The sequence below is a fragment of the Melopsittacus undulatus genome, chromosome 8 (assembly GCF_012275295.1).
Source record: "Melopsittacus undulatus isolate bMelUnd1 chromosome 8, bMelUnd1.mat.Z, whole genome shotgun sequence".
NCBI classification, from domain to species: domain Eukaryota; kingdom Metazoa; phylum Chordata; class Aves; order Psittaciformes; family Psittaculidae; genus Melopsittacus; species Melopsittacus undulatus.
In genome coordinates this window covers 9080076-9090431 of record NC_047534.1, presented here as the reverse complement: position 1 = coordinate 9090431, position 10356 = coordinate 9080076, and the positions used below count along the sequence as shown (strand labels likewise).

The window sequence follows — 10356 nt, the reverse complement described above, 5'->3', positions numbered from 1 at the left end:
GATCTATGGGATTTCTGGCTCTGGTCTCTGCCATGAGGCTGATCTTCACCACAGAGACTGAACCACGCTTCAGCTCCCGCACTCAGAACCAGGAGTCAATCAGACACGTCCCATGCCATGCAGATTCCCAACCCTCTTGTTCTCATGCCAGCAGCCGGCACAGGACCCATCCATGGGCAATCTCTTGAGCAGTGACCAAGATGTTTCCTTAAGCCCTTTTTCTGCCACAGATCAGATCCTACTCATCAGTATTTTGTTAGCTGGTCAGATACAAGAACAATTCTTTCCTACAGCTGGTTTCTTTACATACTGTTATCATCCATATGTAATTTATTGTCTTCAGATGAAGCAAAAGTCTCAGAGAAACCACCTTCAATGCTGTCTCCTGCCTAGGACTGAAAACTATGCAAATTGCTCGCTTTCCATATAAATATATGGGAAGTGTGCATATATATATATATAAACCATTAAAAATAATACCATTTTATTTCTAGGTATTATCCTTTTATATATTTATATATATATAAATACATAATCAGAGGTGACAGTATTTCCTTATTTTAGAAACCTAACAACACACACATTCCACTTACAACAAACATCACTGCTATGCCCACCAAGCTGTGCCATTTCTCCCTGAGTGGAAGTGTATTTTAGCTGAAAGCTGTGCTGAGGAAGCACTGAGGAAGCAGTTACGAGCTCCCAGCAGAGCCTCAGTTATTTACTTCATTGTATCCGGTGTAATCACTCTGGAAAACCTTAGATTTGAAACCCTATGTGTCTAAGGTGGTGACATCATGGGAGACCAGACAAGTTTACGAGGGTGCCTTTGCTCGTCTTTGCAGGCAATGGCTGAGATGAAGCCGCCCAGGTTTGTCCTGGCTGCTCTGGTGCTGTGAGACCCTGGGGCTTTCCTGGATCAGGGACAGAAGGGACACATCACTCTCAAGAGAAGGCAGGGGCCAAATGGGGAGTCAGCCCCCTCTGTACAGAGCTTCTTGCAAAGCCACCTGGATGCCACGGGGCTGTGTGGGACTGGAGGTCACATCACAGGGGCTCTGCAGGGAGCACTGGGTTTATTGTGTTTGACTGGGTCCAGCAGTGCCCTTGCACCCACATCCTCTGAAGGAGAAGCATGTTTTTGTCTCAAGAGCACTGCCCTTCCCTTGGGCCCTGGCACCATCACAGCCCCACTTGCACCCAGGCCCTGCAAATTCACCCGTATGTAAGGACAGGGTCCCACCTCCCTGCTAAGTAACTCCAACACACCAGGGCCACCAGAACAACCACACACATCTCCCCAGACATGATATACCTGGAAGATAAAAGCACCTCTGTGATGCCGGCATGGAACAGGACATCAGCAATGACTGTGGGAACGACTGGTATCTCAGTAGGGAACAGGGTCACACCAAAAGCTGTGCCCCCCACCCCAGGGAAGGTCTGTGAGGGCAAGCTGGCCATCAGCTGGTGCACATCAGCCTTCACCCACCTGCCTTGTAGTGTGGACAGCTCAAAGAAGCCAGGACCAAACCCCACTCACCTGCTGCAGGTAGGGATGTTGTGCAGGTGTGTGGTGCTGAGTGACTCCAGCTGGTGATGCTATCTGGTTGATGGGGCCAGGTGAAGAACAGGGTCCTTCCCAGGCTGCAGTGGTCCCCCCAACCAGCAAAGTCAATGAAACAAACTCAGGCATTTGATTCCCCCAACACACCTTTTTAATGTAGAGCAGACCAGGGTAAAACCAGGTCCTTTGGCACAAGACCCCATATCCCAGGCAGTCACTGTTACTCGAGCACTAGAAAGCTGGAGGAGCCTCCACCTGCTGTTTGCTGTTTATTTTAGAGGAAAGAAAAATAACACACATGAGAGGCATTTTGTACAACTTAACAGAAAATAACACTTCTCCTCCACTCTTCCTTCACAGGTGAACTGGCAGAATAATTTCCCACACATGTCTACTCTATGGTGCTAACAGTTTGGTGTATTGGTAAAATCATGGGTTTCCTCTAATACACTGCAATAGTTGATCTGAAACCCAAAGCCGGGCTTAGGCATGGGGGGCTCCTTTGCTGTTTAACACAGCTCCCATCACTGCTTGCCCCTGGGGAGGGTGAGCACCAGGTTCACCCCCACAGCACTCCAGGAGGGATACTGCAGCCAGGGTCTGGCTGGGGATGCCGAGCAGCTCCATGCTCTCACCACCCGTGCCATGTCCTGGTTGTTCTTCCCTGCCACTGGAGAGGTGACCCAAAATGAAGGGAGCTTGGGCAGCACCAGCAGCCTCAGTCCAGGGCCAGCGAGGGGATCTTGCAGACAAAAGGGAAGGCTCTGCCGCAGGCGTTGTCATTCCAGGAGCGCAGTGCTACCCCACAAAAGAAACAAGGCATTAGCTGACAAAAGGAATGAGGGGGTATCCATGCACCATCATTGGGACCAGAACCTCCTGCCATCATAAGAGGCTTTTCCTGCATGTGCTTCCATTTGCACTGCTCCCATCCCTGTCGTGGGGATGCTAGCAGAGATGCCTGACCCAGGCACAAACATGGTAGCACAGAGGCAGCTGCAAACACAGCTCTGTACCCTATGAAACATCAGCAGGGTGTCCATGGACCAGGCATTTAGGGTATGTCCAGGGGGTCTGGATACACGTGGCTGGTCTCACTGGCAATGAGGGTGGGAAGTAGGATTTTTGCACAGTGAAATGCCCCTGGCCTGAGTGAGGGAGGGAAAAGCTGACAAAGGAATGGGTGTTTCCATGTGCCTCCTGTGTGGGAGGAGAAATAGGAAAATTTGATCTTTGGCTAAATTTGGTAATTCTTCCAAGTGGATGATGCTCCCCTCCTGCTGCTGCTATGGGAGGGATAGCTGGGCTCTGAGCAGAGGGAAAGCAAGCATATGTGTGTGTATGTACGTGATGAAAGAGAAAACACATCCCTTCTCTGCAAAGAAAAGAAAATAGTAATAAAAAATTAAAATGCAAATCCTCACCTACCAGCAAGCTCTTCAGAATAGATGAGCTGCAGTGGGTTTAATGTACTGACATGCAAATGAGACTTAAAGTGCCCTCAATACTGGGCACCTCACCACCACTCACCACTGTTGTGCCGGTACCAGATCTGCACACAGTCCTCCTCCTCTGGGATGGAGTGGATCCCGTCGTCGGGCTGACTGCCATCCCAATAGTTGTAGTCATAGGAGGAGCCATCCGTCCACTCAAAGTGACCCTCCTGGCACAGGGTGAGCAGAGAAAGGCCGTGATTGCAGAGCCGTGCTTGCAGAGTGGGGGTCCCACTCCCATCTACACCCATTCCCCATGGGAAGAGACTGCCACCACTCAGCAAAGGCCACTCAGCTCTTCTGCATTTTACAACTGAAAACACCAGGTGAATGCGCCAGCATTCACCATGTCTCACCAGGGAAAGGGCAGAAATTGAACACATTTATTTTTAACACACCCACCCAATCCTGTGTTCCTTTTATTTTTCCTTTTCCATTGCTTTCCCAATATCTACAAAACATTTGCTGGCACGGGACTGTTCTCCTGATGGCCTCAATTTTTCTTTGTTGCATATTAGACTATATAGTTCCAACATGTCAGCTTTGAAAAGGTACAGGATATCACAAGAAAGCAATGAAACTTGGTGATTTTTGACATTGACATTTGACATTTGACATCTCGTTTTCAGTTCATTTGCTCTCCTTGGACCAGCAGTACAATACTCCTTCCATTAATCCATTCCTAAAATATGATGCGAATAACCACTAACTATCAATCTATTAATTCTAGTAACACTTTTCATTCAAAAGCAAACCAGAGGGAATGAAATTACAACTTTCCCCCATGTGCTGCACAACAGACCCTACACCACCACCTGATCAATGGGGCTATAGGGAACAAAGAATAAAACCAAGTGGCTTTCCCAGGGGGCAGTGAAATTGTCAAAGCCATTTCCCACATGGCTGCAGGGAGTTCTTACCTGCCTCAGGTCATTGAGTCCTGTCCAGATGTCAGTGGGGATTCCCGGCACACGGCTGTTCACCAGGTCATACACGAAGACGTTTTCTTCCCAGCTGGAAAACAGAGCAATGCAGAGCCACTGAGGGAGTGTGTCAGGCAAATGGTCAGTCATGTCCCTAAGCATTCACCCTGTGGCATGGCCAAATGGGTCCCCCTTGTCTAATTGCTGCTGATTGCTTTCCTGGGTCTGTGCAAGAGGTGTGTAGTGTGGGGAAGAGCTGGGGGAGAGGGAAGGGGGGGAAAAGCCTGTATAATCATGTTGTATTTCTTTCCTTTTTCATGAGTAAAACCCTACAGGTTTGGGGAAATTTAGGGAATAATACATCAGTTTTCCTGCCAGGCCAGGAAAAGGCATTTTTTACATTGCCTTACTGTGCCCAATGCATGAGAGTTGACCAAGTCGCTGCCGCAGAGGGATGCTGAAGCTGGGACATGACCCTATAGCTGGCCCAGAGGTTGTGCTGTGGGTGTGGGACTTTGTCCCTATTTTCCTTCTTCCCCAGGCTGTGCCAGGGTGGGATGACACATTTCTGCACCCCTCACCTGTGGATGGAGGTCAGCTTGGCTGATCTGATGCCAATGGAGAACTCAGCACAATAGAGGTCGGCTTCAGCCCAGGTCTTGTTGATGGGGAAGTACCGGTAGCAATGGCCCTCGTACTCTGTCCAGAAGAGTGGGCAGGAGTAGGCATGGACAGGCTCCGGCATGGCTGGGGGCAGAGCAGAGGACATCCAGCAGCTGATGGTGAAGCAGCATGGCTGGGCAGCCAAGCAGGCAATGAAGGCAGCAGTTCCCAGCCTGGCTCCCCCTCACCCACGGCAAACAGCTATCAAACACATGCATGGAGAAACCAGCTGTTGCAGAAGCCATGAGGAAGTTTGCAAAAGCCAACCCACATCTGTAAAATGGGTTTCTCTGTTTCAGCATCTGCCTAAATCAGGATGAACACTTCAAGCCAGTTTGACATTGGTTTAGACAGTGCTTGAAATAGAGGCACTGATATTTGCTGCTGGGGAAACCAAGATAAGGGCTCCTGTCACCTCTGCCAGGCACTACCAGAACCACGGTGCTGGGATGGGAGCTGATAGCCAGAGGCTGTAGGGTTATGGCTGCATTCTGCCCTCCTGCAAGGCCCCCTTGCACCTCCTCCCTTGAGCAACCCCCTCACCATCCCCTGTGTCCCTGGGCCCGGACACAGCCGTGCACATATGCACGTGTTCAGTTTCAGCCCCATAAATAGCTGGGTGAGGAGCCTGCCACTGGGAGCGGTGCCAGCCTATCTGCCTCCCACCGCCAGATAAGAGCTGGAGCCCATGGAGCTGATCCTCCTCCCTCACTACCTGTCAGCACAGAGGGGAAGTCACCCAAAAAGAGGCCATTCAGGGGCAGGACACATTTCTGGAGCCTTTGCAGTTGCCGCTGTGTAAACACTGTGTTAACACATCCTCTGACCTCCCCCAAGTCATGCTCCCCCCATCGAGCAGGGAGGATGCAGCACACACACACACCACACCACCCAGCACTAACCCCCAAATCTTGTGTCACCGTGACTTAACTCTCTCAGCTGTTGGTGTCTGAGCCTTGGGCAACTGCCAGCAATCCCAGTCAGTTCCTGCATCCCCATGGGGTCCTGGTCCAGGGTCAGGGCTGCTGCCAGAGTGAGGCAGGCAGGGCAGGGGGAGCAGGGGGTGATGGCAGACGTCAAATGCCATGAAATTACCCAAGCAGTTAACAGGCTCAAGCCTGGAGAGGTCAGGGTGGTGCTACAGGACCGCGGGTAGTTTTCCTGTAGCTTTCCCTGAGGGTCCGGAGGGCAAAACCCTGCCAGCGGCAGCATGGGATGTGGGAGCAATGCGGGCAGCATCAGCATGGGCAAGAGGAGGCACGAGATGAATTTAAAGCAGCAGTGGGAGCTTTCCCGGAGCTGACCCCTTCCCTGTGCTAGTGCTGACAGCTCTGGGTGATAATTCCATATTTCATCAGCTCTTTCCACGTGGGGATCTCTGAGCATTTCACAAACTGCCTCCAGCCAGTCCCTGGGTCCCTCCTGTCACATACAGCCCCCAGGCAACAAACACAGATGCAAAGAGCCTTTTTTAACCTCCCAAGCAAGGGGCAGAGGCCAAGCTGACTGCAGATCCCTGTGGAGCTATCACCCCACCTCAGCAGACCTTGCCACCCCCCTGTTGAGGATCTATATCCGGCAGAAGCTCTGCACCCCACAGCAACAAACCCACCAAGAGCAGTGAGGGGCTGTCCCATCCTCATGGGCTGCAGAGGACAAAAGATAGGCACACCAGGCTGGGAGAGCAGAATAGCTTTAGGGGAGGGTGGCTAACCTGCAGCTAGCTCAATGGCAATGCAGGATTCAGCTGTCTGATTCATACATGGACCTCTTTGCATTTGGAAAACCCTTAGGACAGCCCTAGGAAATGGAAATTATTCTACTGTAGCAACAGTACCAGGAACAGTGAGGGCTGATGTGTTTTCATGGGAGCCAAGCTCTCCTCCCTCTGTGAAACTTGCTAGGGATCTCTGTCCCCACCAAAAGCAAAGCAGAGCAAGGAGCAGGGTCAGACCCATGGGATGAGGCTGTAGCTTTACCACCAAATCACAGATGAAGCATGTCCCTCCCATTCAGGACAGCACTGGGATCTGGTCTCAGCTCCTGGTGACTCCATGTTGCTGCTCCCCCCTGCCGAAGGCATCCCGGGTGTCTGTGGCAGACAGGCACCACCATCTCCCCCAGCAACAGGGGTTTATTGTAGAGACCCTGCAGCTCCTCGAGGAACTCTTCACCTCTAGCAGTCTGGTGGCAAAATTCACAGGGCTTAACCCAGCAGCATCCCGGCAAATGGGGCCCTTCGCTCCCAGGTGCTAATTGCAGTGGGAGTCCTAATGCCCTGGCTCCGAGCCACTTCCATCAGCACCCCCATGGCCCAGGAAAATCACCTTCCTTCTGTTCAGAGCAGCTGAAACTGAGTCAGAGACAGAGACAGTCCTGCTTTGTTATTCCATACTGCTTCCCATTAGGTAGCATTAATTTGATGAGCTTCAGTGAACCAGAGGTGCCTGAAGGAATTTAAGGTTAAATATACCAAAAGGGAAAATACAGAAGGTCAGCGTTTAATTAGCATCTTTTCTCTTAGGTCAGGATCAGAGACTTTGGCTGTCTCTTTGGAGAACTATTGCTCCCAGTTTTACAGGCAGGAACAATTGGGGGTGCTGCTTTATCTGGGGTCTTCCTTCCTTTGCTTATTTACAGTGCAGCAGTTTTTATGTCAGGGCCATGTTTTAACATAGTACCAGCAAAATAGGTGTCCTGACCTGGCTGAGGAAAAGATTCATATCAGGCAGCTGTTACTAACTCAGAAAAACTGGAAAACAAGAATTTTGGGCCAGAAAGAGTTTTGTGCTCTCTGGGTTTGTGTCAGTGCCAACAAAACTGGAGCCTCCTCATGTCTTTACTAGCTGAGACCCATTGCAGAACCACCAGGAAAATCACTTGTGAACCTCTTGCAGAAGCTGGCCCTGCTCTGCCAGAAAGTTTCACATCCCCAGGTGGCCACTTTCCAGTCAGAAATAATTAATTGTGAAAATCCCAGCCGGTATCGTAAGCTGGTTTTATTCCAGGATGCTACTGGAAAAGATAAAATACCAACTGTGTGACTCCCACTGATGCAGCTAGCGAAGAGCAGGCTTTTTCCTGGACAGCTTCCTCCCAAGGTGCAATGGTGCCTCACTTCCAGTGATCTGCAGGTTTGAGATACAAAGTCTGGGGCTAGGATGAGGTTGGCAAGAGATGCCCATGCAAAGAAGACTCCTGGGGGGCTGCAGCTCCATCAGAGAGTTTTGGACAGCACAGCGGACCAGAGCAGTGTTGGCAGCAGATGGTCCTCTTGCTGCAGAGCATTGAAGAGCTCTGTTTCATCAACAGCTGATGACTTACCACAAAGTTTAGAGCCGTAAGAGACACCTCATTGAAAGACATGGTCTTGAGACACCCTCCCTTGGCACATGCATAAGCTAATGCTGCCACCTGACCTGGAAAAAGCAAGTGAACCTCTTCAGCTCTTGGCAAGCGGCTGGGCTTGGAGAGTGTCCATCAACACTCAAGAGGCTTGTCTGAAGTTCATGCCAATGGAGAAGAGCTGAGGAGATCCCCATTGCGTGGAGGGCTGGGTCATTTCCAGGGCAGAGCTGCCTGCGGAGCCCCTCTGCTAGTGATGCTGAGTGTGGGAAGGGCAGTGCTCCCCACCTGATGCTCAGAGCTGGGGCTCAGGATGTTCATCCTGTGCTCACCAACACCAAATCACCCCTAACCAGCACAGGACCATGGGGATGGGCAGCAGCATGGCTTGTGCCCCATGTTGGCACTGCTGGGGCAGAGGGTGATTATAGTAGATGGGTGAGACAACAGGGGAGGCCCAAGACCCCCCCCCCCCCCAGACAGCTTCAGCTAGGGGGTACAAAGTGCCAGCTGAGCCAGACCTCCATCCCATCACAGCCTTGACACAACAACCCAACAACCAGCCCACACCCTCTTCATTGAATAAACCTTAAGAATAAAGAATAAAACAAGGGGTTGATGGGCAGGAGCATGTAGCAGGGTCTAAGCGCTATTGTGTGACACTGGAACACCTCAGGTCACCCATGGCTTTTAGGAGCACATCTTTAAGCTCTGACACTATAGTCATCACAGACAAAAAGTCCCACCTTCATGTTACTTGCAGTATTTGTCTTTCATTAAGAGATTACAAAGATGACAAAGATGACCTTCAGAACAAGCAGATCATGGATGGGGTTTTGGCCTCTGTGTGCCTGGGGGGACATATGGAGCTGCAGGGGATGGTATCCACTGATGGACGTGAAGCTCATTTAATAGCTGGGCAATATTTCACACTCTGAAGTTTCTTTAGGCACATGTTACAAATTTCCAAGTGAAATATTAAACACCAGTTGAAGCACATTGGAAGTGACATCCTTCACACAGAGGGCTTTGCTTTTTAGAATCCTGTAATGAAACCAAGCTGGTTTTACAGCTTCCAATCTTCTGCCAGGTATGTTTGGCATTGTGAGGCTACAGCAGACACCACAGCAGCCCTCCTGCAGCCGGCATTAATAGATAGGAGTTATCTTGCAGGGTTTTTTCCTCCTTAATTAGTTTTGGCCGAGCTCCCACGGATTAGGTGTCTGGCAGGAAAGCCGAGCTTGTATTGATCCTTTTTCTCACAGAGTCACTAAACGGCATTCCGGGAGTCCCTTTCTGCTCACATTCCCATACAGATCTAAGCAGGGTGCAAACAAACTCAGAGTAGCGACTCTCACTTGCACCAGCCCCATGAAAAAGTTTGCAAGAAACTTCAGTGACTCGCAGCAGTGTCTATCAATCACCAACAGCTCAAGAAAAATAAGAGGGAAATGGGAGGAATCCTGTATTTGTGTCCACTTTTCACAAGCAGTAAGTGTGAGTACATAAACGGGGAGCCTCAGTGGATGCCCCAGCCTGTCCTGATGGGCTATGTGACTGCACCGCTCACACATGTGCCTCCCTGAAGTTATTTCTACCCGATGCCATCCACACACGATGGGGACAGCTGAAGGTCCACAGCACCGTGCCATGTGAGCACATGTTGCTGAAGGCAAAAGCGCAGTTTCTTGTGAACAGAAACAAAGCCAGCTCAAAGACAACTTCTATAGCTTGGGAGAGAGAGACCGAGGCTGCTCTTGTCATGTTCCCACAATGAAGAACGTTGATTTCAAGGCAAATCAGAGGTTTGTGGAGCAGTCAGAGAAAGCAGGAAGCCAGCTGCTGACCCTGCACCCTCCTTCCCCACCTAAAGGCATCACAGTTTAAGGTTACCTTCACCCCCAGCCGCAATCAATTCTTTGCACTCACCTTGGCTGATCTTTATGTTGGTCTGAGGGAAAGCCTGGGCAGTGAACAACACCGTGGAGAGGAGCGCGCACACATCCCACCCGGTGCCCATGGCCAGGAGGGAGGACAGCGCTCCCAGACGGCTGCAGGGGTCACCACTCTGTCCGGGACCTCCGAGCTGTGCCAGGGAGGCTGCCGGCGCGGAGCTGGATATAGGCGCTGTGCTGCTCCCTCCCCCAGAGCAGCGGCTCTCCCGGCGACACACACCTCCCACCAGCGCTGCCGCATCCCGGCCGCGCTCATCGCATCCCACCCCGAGGGACCTGCGCCCAGACCTTCGCCCCAGCCTGGCTCATGGGGTGCACGCCCCGTCCCAGAGAACCTTTGTCACACGCTGCAAGCGAGCAAGGAAATCCCTGATCTACCCCAGTTGCTTCCTGAGACATGATTTATGTGT

At 51.1% G+C, this 10356-nt stretch overlaps 1 protein-coding gene across 1 annotated transcript; it reads right to left on the bottom strand.

Annotated features, from left to right (window-relative positions):
- Window positions 1-1810: 1810 nt before the first annotated feature.
- On the bottom strand, window positions 1811-10060 carry CLEC19A (C-type lectin domain containing 19A). Its single transcript, XM_005143424.3, has 5 exons — window positions 9921-10060; window positions 4565-4730; window positions 3981-4074; window positions 3098-3230; window positions 1811-2365 (listed from the first exon to the last, which is right to left on the bottom strand). Exons 1-5 carry the CDS (start codon window positions 10009-10011, stop codon window positions 2286-2288), a joined length of 564 nt encoding a protein of 187 aa, XP_005143481.1. The 5' UTR covers window positions 10012-10060; the 3' UTR covers window positions 1811-2285.
- Between the last annotated feature and the right edge of the window lie 296 nt (window positions 10061-10356).

Coding starts and splice junctions, on each gene's coding strand:
- CLEC19A (XM_005143424.3), bottom strand. CDS start 10,011: ATGGGCACCGGGTGGGATGTGTGCGCGCTCCTCTCCACGGTGTTGTTC. Junction 4,075..4,564: donor AAGCTGACCTCCATCCACAG/GTGAGGGGTGCA, acceptor TCTGTTTTCCAG/CTGGGAAGAAAACGTCTTCG. Junction 3,231..3,980: donor GACTCAATGACCTGAGGCAG/GTAAGAACTCCC, acceptor ACCCTGTGCCAG/GAGGGTCACTTTGAGTGGAC.